This window comes from Platalea leucorodia, assembly GCF_965183815.1.
Source record: "Platalea leucorodia genome assembly, chromosome: 2".
In the NCBI taxonomy this organism is placed as follows: Eukaryota; Metazoa; Chordata; class Aves; order Pelecaniformes; family Threskiornithidae; genus Platalea; species Platalea leucorodia.
In genome coordinates this window covers 102,832,517-102,851,187 of record NC_138824.1, presented here as the reverse complement: position 1 = coordinate 102,851,187, position 18,671 = coordinate 102,832,517, and the positions used below count along the sequence as shown (strand labels likewise).

At 41.3% G+C, this 18,671-nt stretch overlaps 1 protein-coding gene across 4 annotated transcripts; it reads right to left on the bottom strand.

Moving 5' to 3' along the window:
• Nucleotides 1-1,954: 1,954 nt before the first annotated feature.
• CCT8 (chaperonin containing TCP1 subunit 8) lies at nt 1,955-14,657 on the bottom strand. Of its 4 annotated transcripts, none has more exons than XM_082304371.1 (16): nt 14,523-14,657; nt 12,811-12,901; nt 12,124-12,203; nt 10,780-10,929; nt 10,319-10,499; nt 9,518-9,579; nt 8,706-8,843; nt 8,097-8,275; nt 7,052-7,118; nt 6,884-6,971; nt 6,659-6,774; nt 4,755-4,826; nt 4,380-4,544; nt 3,770-3,889; nt 2,464-2,576; nt 1,955-2,074 (listed from the first exon to the last, which is right to left on the bottom strand). In XM_082304371.1, the coding sequence occupies exons 1-15, from the start codon at nt 14,580-14,582 to the stop codon at nt 2,499-2,501; spliced, it is 1,647 nt and encodes a 548-aa protein (XP_082160497.1). In that variant the 5' UTR covers nt 14,583-14,657; the 3' UTR covers nt 1,955-2,074; nt 2,464-2,498. The 4 variants fall into 4 exon arrangements, with proteins under 4 accessions (XP_082160497.1, XP_082160495.1, XP_082160496.1 ...); XM_082304369.1 differs by lacking the exon at nt 1,955-2,074 and adding an exon at nt 3,227-3,325 and having other exon boundaries at nt 2,333-2,576; XM_082304370.1 differs by lacking the exon at nt 1,955-2,074 and adding an exon at nt 3,234-3,325 and having other exon boundaries at nt 2,333-2,576.
• Nucleotides 14,658-18,671: the final 4,014 nt, after the last annotated feature.

Sequence of the window (18,671 nt, the reverse complement as noted above, 5' to 3'; positions counted from 1 at the left end):
CTTCTATGCGCCGCCATCTTCAAGTGGTCTGAAAGAAGGCAGAGACTTGCAAATCATGTTGTTAAGTGTTGGAGCTACTGTATACAACTGCAGGAATATACTTTATGCTTCTTAGACACACTGACAAATGGTTAACTTATACTTTTCCAGTGTTTTCACTACTTTTAAATAAAACTTTTTTTCAGAATTAGAGCTTTGAGCTTCTATTGAGTAATTTGGGAGTTGGCACAGACAAGCAACTGCTACTTTTAGTTTTCTGCAAGTGCTATACATCTTAGTCAGCAACTCTTTCACTTTACAGGGACCAGTTATAATTTTGAACTACGGTTATGTCGGCTATCATCTGTTCTGTGTATATTTTAGGACTGGGTTCCAAGCATAAGAAGCTGTTTCTTCCTACACATCTTAGAGCTGAGACAAATTCAGCATCAGCTCTTTTTCCACTGTTGGTGTTTGTCCAACAGAGGAGCCCTCAGTTTGTAACCTCTCTAGGAATTCTTTTGCATGGGAACCTTATGCTGGTGTTTTGGCAAGGCTCAGAGCCCAGATCTCTCTCCTCTTTGCTACGGGCACTCCGGCTTAGCCTTTCTGCACCAGAGGGGTAAGAAAACTAGTCTTGCCGTGACCGGTAACTTGGAAGTTCTCTTCTCCACAGGCTAGGCTTCACAGCGGGTTTCACATCATAAATAAAATCTTGGCTCCTCCGTGCTAGAGCAGCAGCTGCTTACATTCAGTGCATTTCTCACAACAACCTTACTAAGAAAATGGACAGTCTTATGTATTCTTATTACCCCTACAGTCATCAGCAGTAGCACTTGTGCAGCTGACTAGATCAGTATGCCACTCCTTCCGAAAACTCGCTGAGTTTATTTTTCAGCCACACCAGCAACTGACTATAAAGCGAGCATTAGTGTAGCTGTTGTATGGCAGCCTTATTTAGGCATAAGATGATCGTTCCAGACTTGATTTAGCCTTCCACTCCCTTCTGGCTGTGAAATGGAGTAGCACTGGCAAGAGCAATAAAAGGATTTAATTATTGAAGTAGCTTGTATTTCAAGTGCAGTTCTCCTTTCAAGCTACTCTGAGACATGTAAGCTGTTTACTTTCCAAGAAGAATCTTAACAGAGGGCTTCAGTTGAAAGATTCCAGCACTCTGCATCATGCTAGCTATTGCTGCTCAGCATTTATTTTAAGGCCATTAGACTGAGATGCAGTTCACTGCTGTCAGGCTGCCATTTTGAGAGTGTGGAGGCTCTCAAAGGGTGAGGGTGAAAGAGATGCATGCAACAAAAATTAATGTAGGCATGGACCACAGACCATACTTAATTATTTCAATACTCATTTGACTTTTTACACTCAAATATTGGGTAAGGAGCACAATTAAGAGCAAAGAAAGAGCTGCAACAATGATAGATGGTGCTTTCCTGAAGTCATGAGCTCCCTGCAGCATGCTCATGGACCCACTGTACTGGGTGCAGGTGTCAAGATGGGGTGGGCTGCAGACGTGGCCTCTGTGCGGAGAGGCCGGGCTGGACACAGCTGGGCCCAACAGACCCATGGCAGGGCCCAGCTGAGCCCCGCAGCCACAGTAGTGGCGCCTTAAGGAAAGCCTGTGTAGGAAAGGGCAAAACGCTGCCCAGCAGTGAGAGGAAAAGCGTGAGCACCCACATGAGAGGAGGAGCTCCAGGCACCAAAGCAGGGAGCCCCTGGAGACCCCACGCTAGAGCAGGCTGTCCCCCTGCGGCTCACGGAGAGGTCGGAGCACCCCGGCCAGAGCAGGTGAACATGTGCCTTGGAGGAAGCCACAGCCTGCAGAGGAGCCCAGGCTGGGGCGGGTCTTCCCGCCAGAACCTGCAGTCCATGGAGGACCACAGAGGAGCAGTTGTTCCTGACAGACTGTAACCTGTACAGAGGATCCCCATGCCGAAGCAGCTCACGAAGGACTGTGCCCCGTGGGAAAAGTGCGCAGAGAGGGGCTCTTACGGACTGACCGCAGCCCCCATTCCCCCCACCACCACCACCACTCAGGGGGGGAACAGGTAGAGGAGTCAGCAGGGGAGGAGTACAGCTGAGCCTGGGAAGAAGGGAAGGTGAAGAGGAAGGTGATTTAGTTTTTGTTCTTGTTTCTCACCCTGCCACTCTATTTTTAATCAGTAATAAATTAATTTTCCACATGTTGAATCTGTTTTGCCTGAGACAGTAATTGGTAAGTGATCTCCCCACCTTTATCTCAGCTCATGAGCTTTTTCTACTTACTTTTCCACCTCAGCCCACCCCACCCACCCCCATCCCCACATGTTCACACCATGCTAAGCCCAAATAAAAGTGACAGTTAACATTTTAACAGTGAGTACGTTTATTGAAGTGGTTGAAGTTCTGCACTCCCTTGGACACAGTTCATAACTTAAAGGCAACAGAGCAAAACATCATGACAGGCTCCAACTGGAGTATTGAAAAACTCACATAATCACGTCACTTCAGAAGTACAGTTAAATTGTTCAATCGTTTTGGTCTTCATCCCAGTCTTTCTTTCCTGATGGAGGTTTAGGGCCACCAGCTGGTTTTGCCATAATGATCTTGAAGATAACACGGAAGTAGAAAAAGATAAGGTTAGAATCAGACTCTCACCCCACTCTGACTTATATTCGCTAAATTCATGCAGTTTCCCTACTCTGAACCTAAGCCAGTGAATATTATTAGCCATCTAATTGAAATATTGACAAAGTAGTTATTTTTTTCTTGAAAACGGCAGAAGCTGAACCCTGATGTACAAAGAAAAAGGGCTCTTACCTCATTTTTGCATGCAAATTAAGACTTCAGTTAGTCTACAGAAAGTGAGTGCTTAAATAGGCTAACAAGTGACTGGTTTACAGGATGCATGCTACAGAAAGCAGAAGAATTATCAGAGCTCTTGTTCTGAATTATTGAGTCTAAATGTCACACTTTAAAAGCATAAAGTCCACTAGTCCTATCATGTTAAAGGCTCATTTTCTGCACTTGCTATAGTGACAAGGTGAATCTAAAATTGCACTTGTCATCCCTTCAATGAAAATCTGGTTTTAGGAGTAAAATTAATTTGCAAAGGCACAAATACAAACTGTAGCAATCAGCACATGTAAGACAGCAATGCTACATGTCCTCAAGAAAGATATCATCTGCCATGTGCCTGTCAACGTACTCATGCATGCACACACAGATACCTCTCTGCTAGAGAAACAGAGCTTACTGCATACTATTTTTCAGGCTCATCTTTCCAGTCATCCTTATCCCAATGTCCTTGTTGCTTAGGGGCTTTTGGACCGCCTGCTGTTTTTGCCATAATAATCTACAGAAATTTTACATGCAAATACATTTTTGCTAAAGTTCCACAAAATATATAAAGTTAAGATTTTTATCATTAAGAATATAACCTCCATTTTTCCTAAAAGTTGGGTTTTCATGTAAAAACAATATACGAAAGAAGGTTTCTTGTGTTAAATCTTGTTCCTACAAAAGTTAAGATAACTTTCTGGATGCAAGTATCAACTGTCAAATCTTAAAAAAACAAAACAAAAAACCCCACATTAATAGCACTCCTATGGAAGCAGCAACATTGCAAATTATGAGCTCTTGACAAACTACTTCCTGGCTTTCAGAAATAAACAAGCCACATTTTCAAGTATCATATTTTTATGCCTTGCATTCCCACAAGATTCACGTATTTTGCATTAGTGTTCTGCACACTGAGTTAAAGGTTTCAGTTCAGCCACTAAATTACTTGTAAACTTACCTGATCTACCCTCAGGACAGTTACTGCTGCATTTGTAGCTAGCTTGATACCCCAGGATTTTCCAAGGTATGTGTCTAATACACCAGCTTCCAACATATCCTTCACAGCAGCAGCTTCAGCCTGTCAGACAGGGGGAAAAACATTATTCAAAACTTTCTCAAGCTTCTACCTAGCAAGGTTTTCAAGGCTACAGGTTTAGAACAAGTTATCACTTTCTTATCTCAACTTCTCTCTTCAGAAAACCTTCATTCCTAATCCATTAGCAGGAAGACAAAGTAAGTAATTACTAAAGACTTATTCTCCATCACATTAGTTCAGTATCTCACTTTACCTGATACATAAAGCCACTATACTGCATTGATTTTAACTGCTTGCTGATGAAAAAAAAAAAAAAAAACCAAAAAAAAAAACAAACAAACAAACAGAAACAAAACCAAAAAACCCAAAACACTTCAGTATTACAGTTCTTAGAAGTTATTCTTCTAGGCTGTGCAATACAGAGCTTCAATGATTTAAATTAAATTAATCTATAAATACTTCATACTGATAGAAGTACTTTTAAATATAACCCTGTACTGCAGAACACCAAGTAATACGAGAGACTATTTACCTCAATATCAAATCCAACATTTTTGTTCCCTTCCTGATGCACAGCATAAAGTTTGGATATGACCTCATTAGCCTTTACTCCAGAGTTTTCTGCAAGTGCTCGAGGAATGGCTTCAAACGCCTCAGCAAACTTCTTGATGGCATACTGGTCAAGCCCAGGACAAGTCTAAAGTGAAGTTGAAAACCACGTCAGCATTTCAAAAATCATAAGATAGGAAGGCATTTTCCCTCACATTTTTTATTGATTATTATGCATTAATACACATCTATGTGTGGTATAAAATAATACGTATATGTTTTTATAAGTCACATATATATTTAAGTACATGTATGTATGTATTAAAAAAAAAAAAGTCAAAAAGCTCATTTGCTGTACCTCTCCATAAGATGTGATCTGCTTGGCTAATTCAATCTCTGTTGCACCACCTCCAGGAACAAGACGTTTATCCTGTGAACAGACCACCCCAGAACACAATGTCTTACTTAAAGCATCATATTAATTTTCACTTTTCAGAGTTTATACATTCTATCAAGAACACAATAGAACTTTATCCCACACCAACTTATTAAGAATCCGCTTCAGAACAAACATGCATTATAAGAGAAATTTACTGGAATTTACTCATTCATTCCAAATGTCTTTGAAGAAAAATAGCTTTTTTGTAAAAAGCAAAATAATAAATGGGTTTTGTGTCTGGGGTTTTTGAGGGGTTTTTTGTTTGCTTGTTTGTTTTTTAAAAAAAAAAAAGTAATTTCAACTCTTAGCTAACTAGTAATAGAATTCCTAGATTTTCTCATCTTTTCCATTAACTTGTTGGGAAACATCATGCAGGAAACCAATCTACTGTACACGAAGTTTAATATGTCAACAAGTATCACAAGGTGTTGGGGTTTTTGTTTTGGTTGGTTGTTTTTTCAAATTAAGCATTTTGTATATCCTTTGGCAAACCAGCATTCACTTCAAAACTCCCAGTCTTTTAAACAGAAAAGTAATCATAGTAAATTGTTTCCAGGAGTGGTCCTGACCTACAATTATAAACACAGTCTGTGGCTGCTTCTGTACTCTAAATCAATGTGCGTGTCTTGGTACGTACAGGACATTAAGCGTCAAACAGAAGTTTAATATTTTTCGCATGTCACCTTCTGAGTAAATACACAAACATTTCCTTTTGTATTAATTAAAAAAAAAAAAAAAGAAAGAATAATATTCAAGTCCACAAAAGCTGCGCAGAAAAAACTCTGAAGAACCAGAGTTCTTCCATCTATAAAGCCTATCTGTAGTATGTGGAGGAAGCATGTCTTGCCACCAATGAACCAGAAATTTAGCTTGCAACCAGTCAGTTCCTCCTGATCCTCAGTGACAAACAAAGCTATCTAACTTTTCTTCTGTGCCTGGTTACCACGGAACATTACAAAACGTTTAGGGAAATAAGAAAGAGATGGCCATTAGAAAGTGGTAAAACTAATCTGTCTTCAAGAACTCACTCATTACTGGAAAACTGAGTGCAGTACATGCTGAGCACTATCTTTTATGTCAGTGTCCTGGTTTCGGCTAGGATAGAGTTAATTTTCTTCTAGTAGCTGGTATAGTGCTGCGTTCTGGATTTAGTATGAGAATAATGTTGACAACATGCTGATGCTTTAGTTGTTGCTGAGTAGTGCTTACACTAGCCAAGAACTTTTCAGCTGGGAGGCGGCACAGCCAGGACTGCTGACCCAAACTGGCCAAAGGGATATTCCACACCATATGGCATCATGCTCAGCATATGAAGCTGGGGGAAGAAGAAGGAAAGGGGCATCTTCGGAGTTATGGCATTTGTCTTCCCAAGTAACCCTTACACATGAGGAGCCCTGCTTTCCTGGAGATGGCTGGATACCCGCCTGCCGATGGGAAAGAATGACTGAATTCCTTGTTTTGCTTTGCTTGCGTGTGCAGCTTTTGCTTTACCTATTTAACTGTCTTTATCTCAACCCACAAGTTTTCTCCCTTTTACTCTTCCAATTCTCTCCCCCATCCCACTGGAGGGGAGTGAGCGAGCGGCTGTGTGGTGCTTAGTTGCCAACTGGGGTTAAACCACGACAGTCAGCAGCAATCTTCTCTACACAGCCCTCTACACCTCAATACTACACAGCCTCCTCTACACCTCAAGAAGGCTCCTAAGTTGATCATGTAAATATCTGCTACGGCCTTTGTAGCAAATGAGCACAAAGCAAACACGAGCCTTGCCTCAAACTGATCGATCGCTCAGTTTCGATAACCGCAGTGTTCTGGTTACTTACCCTTGTGAGTACTTTGAAAGTATTTACACCATCATCCACTGCTCTCTCTATGTCATCCATCAGATTGTCTGTAGATCCACGAATGAGTATGGTAGAAATGGCACCATCCTCCTTTTCTGTTCAGACAGACATGCGCATTACTGAATTAACGTTGTTAGATGTAAAATACATACAAACATCCTACTTCTGAACAGCAGCATTAGGAGTTCTACAGAACATACATACCATGCTTAAACACAACAACTTGCGTATCCCCAACCTCTGATAAATACACACTATCACAGTAACCCATTTCTTCTGGAGTAGGGGGAGTCTGGAAAGAAAAACAAGTGTTAAAAGGTGAACCTGCTCATCAGTACTCTCCCTTCTGCTCCTCATTTGAAAAGTCCATACCAGTCTGGGTAGGGCTGTTGCACTAACGGTTTTGCACAGTCTTCTCAGATCCCACTTTGAGTTCAACCTTTAAAAACAAAAACAGTCTTCCTAATAACAAGCTTCCAGAACAAATGTTAACACATACGTATCAGTATTCTCGTTATTAACTCAGCAGCATTTTGTAAACTAATGACATCTATCAAAATTTACTGCATCAAGTTATAAAATCCACTCATCTATTTTTTCAAGGTATAATTATCTATTTTCAGGGACGCTATGCAAAGAATATTTTCTAGGAATCTAAAAGCAAGTAAGCAGTTCAAATAAATGGAAATTATCAAACTTCATCTTCTAGTACATAAGACTTGAATTGATCTTTACAACACCTCTATAATAATCCTTCTTTGTTATGCAAGAGATTACAGTAACATGCTCTATTTCCAGAATTTCATACTTTTTGGACACCACCACCAAAGTTACAGCTTTCATCAAAGAACCACTTATTTGTGTGAGATGAGAGCTGCTGCTAGTAATCTGACTTCAAGTTTTGCACAATATATTTCAAGGATGTACAAACATGCTTTATTTATAGATAAGAAGATTTAAGGCCCACAAAAATGACAGAAAAGAATTAGTTCTTCCATTCATCAATAAACTAGTGATGCACAGGGGCGTCTCTCATCACTGCTAAAGCATCACATGAGGACTGTTACCAGGAAGAACCATTATGGTATGGTCTTACATGCTTTTGAGGCCACATCCCTCTTTACTAGATCCACAAATTTGGGTATTTTTTATTTCAGTTGTGCTATAAAGGCACTTAAACCAGAATAACAGTACCACATAGGCAAGTTACTCCCCAATTAGCTGTCATACAGAGTTGAAATAATATCAAGAAACAAACTATGAAACAACCAAATTGCAGCTCAGGTTTTGATCCACTAGAAAACCAAATAGCCTGCAATATTTTGTTCCTAATTCGTTTGAGAGACAAGAGACAATACAGCAAGTACATTTCATAAACCTGGTACATCAAATGTTTTTATGCTCTTCTAGTACTTACCTGACTAACATAAGATTGTATTTGTTGGCATAATGAAGTGCCATGTCTGCCACTTTGCCACCTGTTACTACTACATTTGCACCACTATCAGCAATAGCTTTGACTTGCAACTCCATTAGATTTTCTTCTCCCTTACTGAAATTCATCAGCTCTTCAGCATTCTTTATAAGTACGGTGCCCTAGTGAAACACATACACCGTTATCAATTCAGCGTTAACTACAGGCCTAAAAGTTTTTGACAAACCATTTTGTCTCCCAACCTACCCATAAACCTCAAATCATACTATTTTGTAATACTGCCACCCTTCCCAGGCAATAGGGTAAAACAAGTCCAAAAAGGGCAATTCTACCATTTCTAGACAACCTTGAGGATCAGACATTCTAACACATAATTTGGCTCAAATAACCCAAACAATACCTCCCCAAGCCCAAAAACCCTGTAAAGCAAAATTAGGTTCAGACGTTTTCTACGAACTTTTTTAAACTAATGAACTCAATATTAACAAAAATATCTCAATCACCAAGCATCAAGAATATTTATAGTTAAGTCTAAAAATAAGAGCACATCAGCAGAAATAGATATATAACTTATTTTGAGCTTCTACATACCTTAGTTTCAGTTATCATACTATCAAAAGGGCAGGAATACACAGCTATTTTTGCATCTTTGACAGAAGTAACATCTCCTTCAGTTTCTTTTTTAAAAACCATTCCATGAAGTACTGAGGAAGCAGAGATACCAGCACCCTGAAAGGAAAGAAATAGAATGGGGGAAAGTCATATTTTTGATCATTTATTGTCAGAAAGCTGCACTACCCTTTATGAAAAGCAGTCCTTACACTTATTTGAATGTGGCAACGTAAGTTTTCATTGCAGCACAAAGAAATAAGACTTAAGCTGATTTAGCAACATCAAACATTGTCTTGCAGGTTCCCAATTTAAGATTAGTTGGTGGTCCAGGTTAAGGCCTGTGACATTCATTTTCTGTGCTCAACTTGTTACGCATTTATTAGCGGGGAAAAACACAGGGGGAAATTCATAGTAGATATAAACTTGTTCCAATCCTACGTACCATAGTGAGGCCTGACAAAAAGAACACAAGATCAGGTGGCTACATTTCCACCAGCTTGCATCTTAGCCTATCTTGTGACTGCTTCTACAACAAAGATGCAATCAACATCCCAGTGTAGAATTAAGTTAATGTATCTGATTTAGTATAAACTTTCAATATTAATGGCTTTTGTTTCTGAAAGCTGCTACTAAACAAGGAATGTAAAGACCAATTTCCAAAACTTATTATGCATGCCACAACACAACATAGATTACCATAGAAAAGGCACTTTCAAAGTTCAAAGATCTAAAAATTAACTTTCATTAAACTGTTTACCTTAATACAGTAAAGCTAGCTACTTCCAACTTACCACAATTTTGCACACTCTGATATTGTCAACATTGAAATGACCAGAATCAGGAAGAATAGAAACTGTTTGGTGGGGGGGAGACAAGAAAAGAAAAGGAAAAAAGAATGAATTTGTGTTGCTTAATGAATAAAGTAGAACAACGATGCCATAAATAAAGCCTGGAGGTTTTCTGAAGTATTAAAAACCAATGGTTTGAGATGCCTGCCTAAATTTAAGGCAACTATACCCTGCTAATAACCTTCATCAGGAGAAACAAATTTTATTTTTACATTGTAGTAATCAGAAAGCAACATCTATTCAGGCTGCTCACTTAAAGAAAGTCCAAATATCCATTTACACATCTACATTCAAAAGTGAAGTCTGATCCAGAATATTTTGAGAAAACACTTAAACTTCACATGAAAGCTTTTTCTTGGAAATCGAAAGGGAGGAAACAACAACTCAACACAACTACAGTCTTGCTTCCATTGTTCTGTGGCTACGACTAGCAACAGCTTATCTGAAGTGTAATACATCTTCCCAATGACAAAAAAAAAAAGAAAGACTGGTTTCTGCTTTAAAAACACTAGAAAGCTGTTTCTATAAACTATAAGTAGAAAACAGACCTTTTCTGAGCCACAATGCCAATGAAGAGTTCAATACAATAAAGGTTATACCCACTTCAGAGGCTAAAGCATTCCTTCCAATTCAACCTTATAAACTAACCATACCTTTTATCTTACATGAAGACATCAGTAATGATCATAAGCAAAACTACTCAGTTCTTTAGATGCATGCACACATCTGTTCTTGTCCACTTACCACAAGCCTGAGCAATAAGCTTTGCCAAAAATTGTTCATTGCCGTATTGTTTGCTCATCACTGCCGTGTGCAACAAAGATGCCACTTCTTCAACATCTCGAAGGTTCTTTGCAGAACAGCACACTAAGTCTGGAAGAATTTCTAGGGCTTTCTTGCAAGCCTTTTCATATCCTTCGATCACCTGGGCAGCAAACAATAAATATTCACTACACCACCTCACTGTGCATTCATACTGCTTGTATCTCTGTTTCAAAGGGCCATAGACCATTAACAAATGCAAAAGCTTACAAGGGAAGCAAGCAATCACAAGCAGCAAAACATAAACCATTCTTCTTCATACATCTCTATCCAAAAAATTAGTTCATAAGGAAGCAGACAATTCACACTATTATGACCCAAGAATACTGACCAACGGCAATCTGAATTCAAGCTATGTGAATTGTAGTAACAATAAAACTTGCCTCTGACACTGACAAGCCCATCCTGAGAAGGTCTTCTGCTAACTCCAGAAGAACTCCAGCAAAAACAAGGACAAAGTTTGTTCCATCTCCAACTTCTTGCTCTTGCATGTGGGAAGCCATCACAAGCATTTTTGCAGCAGGATGCTGGACCTTTAAAAGAAGTTACACATCTTGGTTACTAACATTCCACCTGAACTACAGCTCCAAGTTTTCCTGTTCATCCAGTATAAGCTTTCTTATTTCAAATTGTATCTAAAGATACTAAGAATGCACAAAACAGGAAAAGAAAGCAGCACAGATTATCTTAATTGGCTAACTTCCCTAATAAGCAAAAGTGCAAACACGGTGGGGGGGGGCGGATCAGAGAACTGAACATTCCCCCTACAACATGAATTAGACATCCCTGACATTGGTTCTGTGCTATTTTTACAGGGTGCAGTGGCTTCACAATCAAGCTCCAACAGAAAAGCAGCCTGAAGTTTAGATCTTCAAGCTGAATTCGTTTGTGTAATACACAAAGTAGATGGTTAAATTAGTTTAATTCTAGTGGTTTTTCTTCTTAAAGATTGCACTGCTTTACCTTTCTTTCAAAGAAATGCAATAAAAATGATGTATTCTTCAATATTATTAAACCAGCTGTCATTTTATCCCACAAGGCAACATGCAAGACTCATTAGATTAAATAATAATCTGCAGACTACTTACTTAAAAACATAACTGAGACTTCTACAGTCATTCTATTTATACCGAACACTACCACAACGCGTTAAGTAAAGAAATACTTACTACTTACACTATTTCTAGTAATAAGTATAGAATTCAGTAAAATACTGTTTGTGTTGTGACACAAATATGAATTTGATAGTAAGAGAAAAAGTTAGGACAGATCAGTCTTTCCACACTTTTACTGTATTCACAGAAGGATCCTGCTATATCCTTAGCTTCTTACACCTAATTGATGTATTCAAAGCAGACGGGAGAACATGGCAACCACCAACACTGGGAGATTAACACAACAGCTATTTCGTTCAGTTTTCCAAACACTGTATTATCTAGAGATACCCTCCTCTAAATCTACACTAGTTTTGGGGAAAAAAAGTAGGCAATTTACAGCATCTCCTGCAACTACTTAATACTGCTTTACAGAAGATTTCTATTCCTTGCTGTGGATATAGTCCATTGACTTTACTCAAATCCAGTGGAAAATGTAAATGATTTATAAAATGACATATGTAAATCATCTGGCAGGGTGACATGTATTTCCTTGTAACATTCAGAACCACAGCAGCCCATGAACAGAAACACTAGTTCACAACTGACATCTTCTGAAGCAAGAAAACTTACCTCCAGCTCTCTCAAGATGGTAGCAGCATCATTTGTAACAAAAAGCTTCTCCAGATGATTGATAACCATTTTGTTCATTCCTAACAGGGGGGAAAAAAAAAAAAGTAAAAAAATCATCCATTAGGTAAACATAGTTTTGTACACAGATACTGTTTCATAACTTTCAGGTGTATCTTACAGATTAAAACATTAGCCCTATTGATAATTTAAGAATCTAGAATATTTTTGTGAAGTAACACTTGGGTGTATGTTACATTAAAGAGAAATCAGTAATTTCTGAATAAGCAGTTTCCTCTTCAGAAATATTAGTACATCATTTAATCAATTGACACTGGAGAACACCTTTTTTTTTGGTATATCTGACCAGACATGGTATGGTTATCTTCATTATGACTATCTACCAAGTTACTGTCCTTCCTTTCATTTTTGTAGGTCTTCCATAAAGTAGTAAGACAAAGAGGACTCAATAACTGGTACAAAAACCTTGCAAAGGCAGGTACATTGTGCGTAACTTAAGAGCTAATCAAACAAAGTCTGATCTGTATAACCACAAAGACTATATTTAGAGTTCTAGAGCAAGTCCAATATGTTTCCTCAAGAAACAGTTGTTACTTTGTCAAGGTAGGTTTAGGCTTCAAACATAACATTTTGCTTGAAAACACTACAATAATTTTAAGATTTACTTACCATTTGGTCCATAAGCTGTACGGGTGGTTTGAGCAAGTTCTTTGCATGCCTGGATGTTCCTATAGACAGCTTCTTCTAGTCCTGAATAATGCTAAAAAGAAAAACGTTCTGCTCAGAATTAGGCTTTCTAACAAAAAAGAAAGGGATGAACTCATTTCTCATGAAAGCAGCAATAACCTACTGAGTCCATGAAAGTTTTTGATTAATTTAGATTTAGTATTTCACTTGAAGTTTAAACGGAAACTAAACCTTACTCAAAGACAGTGAGAAAAGAACTACTGTGTATTCCTCCTCAACTAGGCAGCTCAGCAGGCACAGTAAGTTTCTGAACAGAAAATTTGAACAGTGACTCAGTTTTCAATACAGTTTGCATCTCTTAAGTGTTCCAAAAAAGTCAGTGGCACACCAAAGGGAAATATAAAATAACCAATACGGGATTGGAGAGGGGCAAAGGTTTTGTAAGCATGCGTTTTTCTACATGCTTCTTTACTCACAACTCTGTATTCCACAAAAATCATTTAACTCAGTTCTAGGTTTAAAAATTCAGAAGCAGAATAGTTCATAAAATACTTGTGTTTGAGAAGCCGATCAGCCTGGCTTCAGTTTGGAAGCCTTAAGAAAAGGAGGGAACCCCAGAAAGGGCCTTAAGAAAGAGCAGGGTAAAACATACTGTGTGGCCCATAAGAGAAGGGAGAAAGGCACTCTTTAATAATACTCTTTAAATACAAAACAAACAACTCAGAATGCCAGCTGCCTCCTTGTTTTACGACAGACAGCTCTTTCTATTCTGGCCTTGAATTCTCTCTTAGAGAACCAGCATCTAAGCCACTTTGTTTCCCTGCTGTCCCCCTGTCCTTGACATATGCCATTCTTCATCTCCAGGGAAGAATCTGAAAGGAAAAATAGCAGGCTTTCCGAGTTGCTAACTTCACTTTCCTTTCTATTAAGTAGCAGCAATGAGAAATTTTCTTCTTTTGTTTTCCCCTGCAATAAAAACAACCCCAGTTGCTTTCTATCAGCTTTTTCAAAGAAAGCTTCTGCTTTATCAGGCACAATCCTTGACTGCTACCTAAATCTACACTAAACACAATGAAGATGGATTTACGGAAAGGGAATATATGGAAAATATGACGTTACTCTACAATACTGGCCAAGGTGCTTTCGCTATGGGCAGAATAGCAAAAAAAAGCCAAAGAACGCACAGGGCAAGCGGGACACCTCTGAACGGCTACGCCTATGGGGCCCGGTGCAATTTTGCTGGCCGCCACCCCTAACGGCTCTCCAAACGAAACGCCTGCCGGACGCCGTTCTCACAGCGAAGGCACGAGCCGGGCGCGCCGCCCGGCAGAGCGCGGGGCAGCCCGGGACGCTGCCCGCCCCGGGAAGCGGCGGGGACCGCCCGCGCCTCCCCGCGGGGGCGAGCGGCGGGGCTGCGCCTCCGGGCGGCGGGGAAGGGAGAGGGGGCGCCGGCCCCGCCAGAGCCTTCTCGAAGGCCGCGTGCGCCAGGCGCCGCCCTCCTCCCCCCACCGCCCCGTGCCCGCGCGCCGAGCGGCGCCGCGAGGCAGAGCGCCGGCCCCGCCCCGCCCCGCGCGCTGCGCGTGGGGCCGCCGGGCCCCGCCGGCCCTTCCAGAACCTTCCCCGCGCCGCCACGCTGAGCCCGCCTGGCCCCGCATCCTCCCGGGGGAACAGCGCCCGCCCGGCGCCGCTCTCACCTTCGCCCCCTCCTTCAGCATCTGGGCGAAGCCCGGGGCCTTGGGGACGTGCAGCGCCATCTCCGCTCCGCTCCGCTCCGGCCAGACACCGCCCTGCGCCGGGGACGACGGGAGAGAGGGCGGGCGCAGGCGCGATGGAGCAGCGGGCTGCGCGCAGGCCGGAGGAGTTGCTGCCCGGGAAGGTCGATGGCGGGGCGGGGCGCGGGGAGCCCTCCGGCGGCCCCGGGGCCGGCGGGGCCGCGCTGTGCTTTCCGCTTCTCCTCAGAAGCGGCGGTGGGCGGCGCTCGGGCCCCGGCTGTCAGCGCCGGCGGAGCCCTTGCGCCTCAGTCGGAAAGGTTTCCCGAAAGCCGGGTCGCGTAGAACACCGTCTCGCCTGGCGTCTTTCTCTCCTCGCTGTCGGGCTGAGCCCGCCAGAAGCCCGCCTTGCCGACAGCCCGACCGCTGGATAAAGGCCCCTGAGCTCCTAAAAGAGAATGAGGATTGATAGAACGGGTAGCATTTAGAGACTGCTAACTTGAGGGATGACTGGCTTGTCCTGTGGCTGTGCCTTTTGCTTTAAGTAAACGAAACCAACCTCACTTTTCCAGTATTTATGTAAACATTTATGTGATTTATTTAAAAGGAAAAGAGCCCAGTTCATGCTTTTTTGAAATAGCTCGGATAGCGTTGCTTGATGCGATGTGCAACTCACTGCCTCTTTTTGTCAGGGGTGCTGCGTGGTGGTGGTCTTTCCTCGGAATCATCATCCGTGTCATAAAGTGATGCGCAGTATTGTGGCGGTGGCTGATGGGGGCTCCTTCAGAGCCTTCCTTTCACCGTCGAGTTCAGCATAGTGTCTCCCAGGCATTTCTCTGAGTGCATTTGGTGATACGTGTCCCAGAGACAGTTGAGAGCCTTCATTGCCACCGATGGCAAAAACTGGCCATAAAACTTCGCAGACTGCAGTCGAGTATTTGGCTTAGTGCATACCTGACTTGTTCAAGTGGAATTGAAATGTGCTGATGGGAGGAAGGCTAAGCACAGTCAAGTCCTCATTATCCAGGGTAATCCCAAGTAATATGCATGCTACAGGACATGCTGAAGAGTACTTTGGAGGCTCACCTTGACATCTCTACAAGTAGCGGAGGTCCATCCAGGAGACAGTGGAGCTGCTACTACATGGAGCTGCTTTAGGTTTGATAAGTTTTGTTAACTTTGCTTCTGTGCCACACAAAATCGAACATGCTGTTTCAAGATGAGAACTTCAAGACCTTAGAAATAATACTGCTGCGTTTAGACCACACAGTATCTGAGCCTGTAACCCAACAGAAACTGAGTTGTTCCACCTCTGCATCACAGATAGGCACTCTGCAAGGTTAATTAAATCACTCGATACATGATGCTTAAGCAACCTCAAGAGGACACACTTGGGTTAGTTTAACCGCCCTATAATTCTTAAAATTCAATCAGTTTTAACCTGTAACATCATGCCAGTATAAAAAGGAGTGGTGATAGAAAGCAAAACTACCTAAAGCACCCCATGAATGAGCTTCAAAAAATCTGTATGCAGTTTTGCTAGAAGTACTTGGAGGCAGATGCCACTTGAAGCAGAAGAAGGAACCTATTCAGCCCTGACTATCGTGACTGAGGAGTGTGGGCACTTCCAAAAGGAAGTGCTGGGGTTTGGCATAGGGGGCAGTCACCCATTTATCCCCCTCTCCTCTCTTCCAGTGGATCTGCACCACAGTGCAGCTAGGAAAGAAGGAAATGTCCATCCTGTTCTACAGCCAAGGTACCAGAAACTGTATTTTATAAAGCAACTTCTGTCATCTGTTGTTAGCCACAGAGATCAGGGGAGGTACTTACTCCTAAGTCAATGCAGAAGACTTTTCATGGTCATGAGCATGAAGTCACAGGCATTATATCAATAGTTGAATGCATTCTACTCATAGACATTCATTTTAGGGCAGAGAGGAAAGATGGTTCAAGTGGTTAGACTGCTGATCGGTTACTGCAGGATGTGTTTCAGCTCTCTGTGACTAATACCCTGCATGACCTCAGGCAAGTCTCTAATGATGCATCAACACTTAAGAGTTTTGTCACTTTATTACCGTATATTTTACATTCGCAATGCCATCGTCTGAATGTAGCTACCTCATTGTTGCAGGACTTAACATGGGAACATTTTTTTTCCAGATAAGAAATAGAATGGTTAAATGATGAAATGGCTTCCTGGAAATTTTGAAGTCTTCAGCCAGGAAGTCCATGGCTCTTTTCCTGTAGGATCCTATCACTTGCCTAGGTGGATTGCTAACCTGAGCTTAAATTATGATGCCTCAAACAGTATTGATTTGTATTAAAAAAATGTTTCTTAGCTCATTGGTATACATTGATATACCTTCTCCTTCCTTGATTTTCACCAAGAGAAATATCAGAGGAATCAAGGCAATAGTATGTAGGATGCTAAAGAAACGGGATTTTACTGTTAAAAACAATTCTCAAGTTTACATTCATTACAACCTTTCCGTAACAAGAAAGGCTGAATATTTATCTTTTTATAACTTCTGAACTCTGTTCTCCAATTTTTCAGGGATGGCCTCTCCAAAGCACTCCCTTCATCAGAACCTTAGTAAATGTTAGCTCAGAAATTAAATTAAGGGTTATTATTGCCTGGCAATGTGGCGTGTTAACCTTGTGAACATTCATCCTACTAAGAAGGTGCCGTTCCCTTTCTGAGTCTTCAATAATTAAAATACTGTTATTTAATTAGTCTCTCAAGTGATTACATACAGGAAATGTAGCTTGCATAATGTTGGTACTACAGCAAAAAGCAAAGTCAGCTCAGGCAGGCCAACAGTAAGCATCGCAGCATTGCATGGTGCTTCTTGTTAGGTCAACTCTGCTTGAGTAAAATAAGCAACTTAGAGGTGAAAGACTCAACTCTTCTTATTCAGCACTTCAGCTGTCCAGTTCACTCCAGTTTAGGCTTCTTCCTAAGTGCTGCTTTTGAGAAGTAAATTTACCCATGTTTGTTTCTGCTCATAATATCGCAGAGTCATAAAGTCAGTGTTGCTCAACGATTCCACATTCCAGGTCCAGTATTTTAAGCAAGGACAGTGGCCACAAAGGCAGTCCCATCTCTGGCTGCTTGTTTCACCTCTGCATTCTCCTTCCCCTTCTCTCAAATCCTCTTTTGCCAAACATTTGTGCACTCATGCGATGAACCAGATTAGGAAACTGATCTGCATTAAGACTAACCCAAAAGAAGCCTGGCCAGCTTTCAGCTTTCCTGCTCACCACATGGCTGTGCAAAGCCTTGGGCTGGCACAAGGAGAGATGAAGGGAGACAGGGCAGCAGTCTCTCTGTGGCAGTGCTGCCTTATGCTATCTTCACATATTTCTGGAACTGCCCTGTTGGTTCAGTGGCTTTATTGAAGCTTATGCTAGCTACATTTTTTAAAGCCAGAATACCACTAAAGCTAAAATATATATGTAGTTTGTGATTATGAATATATACAATATACATATATATATATATATTAATCTGTATTAAGCTGTCACTAAAACATCTCTTTTTGTTATAATCAGGAGTTATTTGGGACTCACTGCCTAATCACGACTTTGACTTGGCCTTGATCTTTTTTTAGCTGCTCATCTACGCCATTTATATTCTGCACAGACATTGCCATGCTAAAAGACCATCCAAAGGTCAGAGGGTTGGCTACTGGCAGTTGACTGCCCTTTCACCAGCCAGAATCTATTACTGTACACATGGAAATCCCCAGCTTATCTGTAGGCACATGTTTGTCAAATTCCAGGATGGTAAAATTTTAACAAAATCTTGGGAAGTTCATAAAAAGGACAGAATGTTAATTTCTATTTGCTTATTCAGTGGTGGGAACCTGAGCAATTGGAAAACAAGGAATAGAAAAGTATCTGCTGAAGTTGTGAGTACAACATCGGACTGTGTTTGTCCAACAACACTGACATCTGGCCAATGAAAAAATGCGAGTGGCATGTTGAGGGAAGCCTGAGGACCATACCTAGTTTGCCGAGAATCATGCTGCTACCTGAAGCAGAGAACTGTGAACCACATAGGGCTGAACATTCACGGTGAACATGATTCTCTTAGTAACAGCAGCAGCGGTTACATCAGCTTTTCCCAGATTG

Coding starts and splice junctions, on each gene's coding strand:
- CCT8 (XM_082304369.1), bottom strand. CDS start 14,582: ATGGCGCTGCACGTCCCCAAGGCCCCGGGCTTCGCCCAGATGCTGAAG. Junction 6,775..6,883: donor AGTTGTTGTGTTTAAGCATG/GTATGTATGTTC, acceptor CTGTCTGAACAG/AAAAGGAGGATGGTGCCATT. Junction 4,827..6,658: donor CTTTCAAAGTACTCACAAGG/GTAAGTAACCAG, acceptor GTCTGTTCACAG/GATAAACGTCTTGTTCCTGG.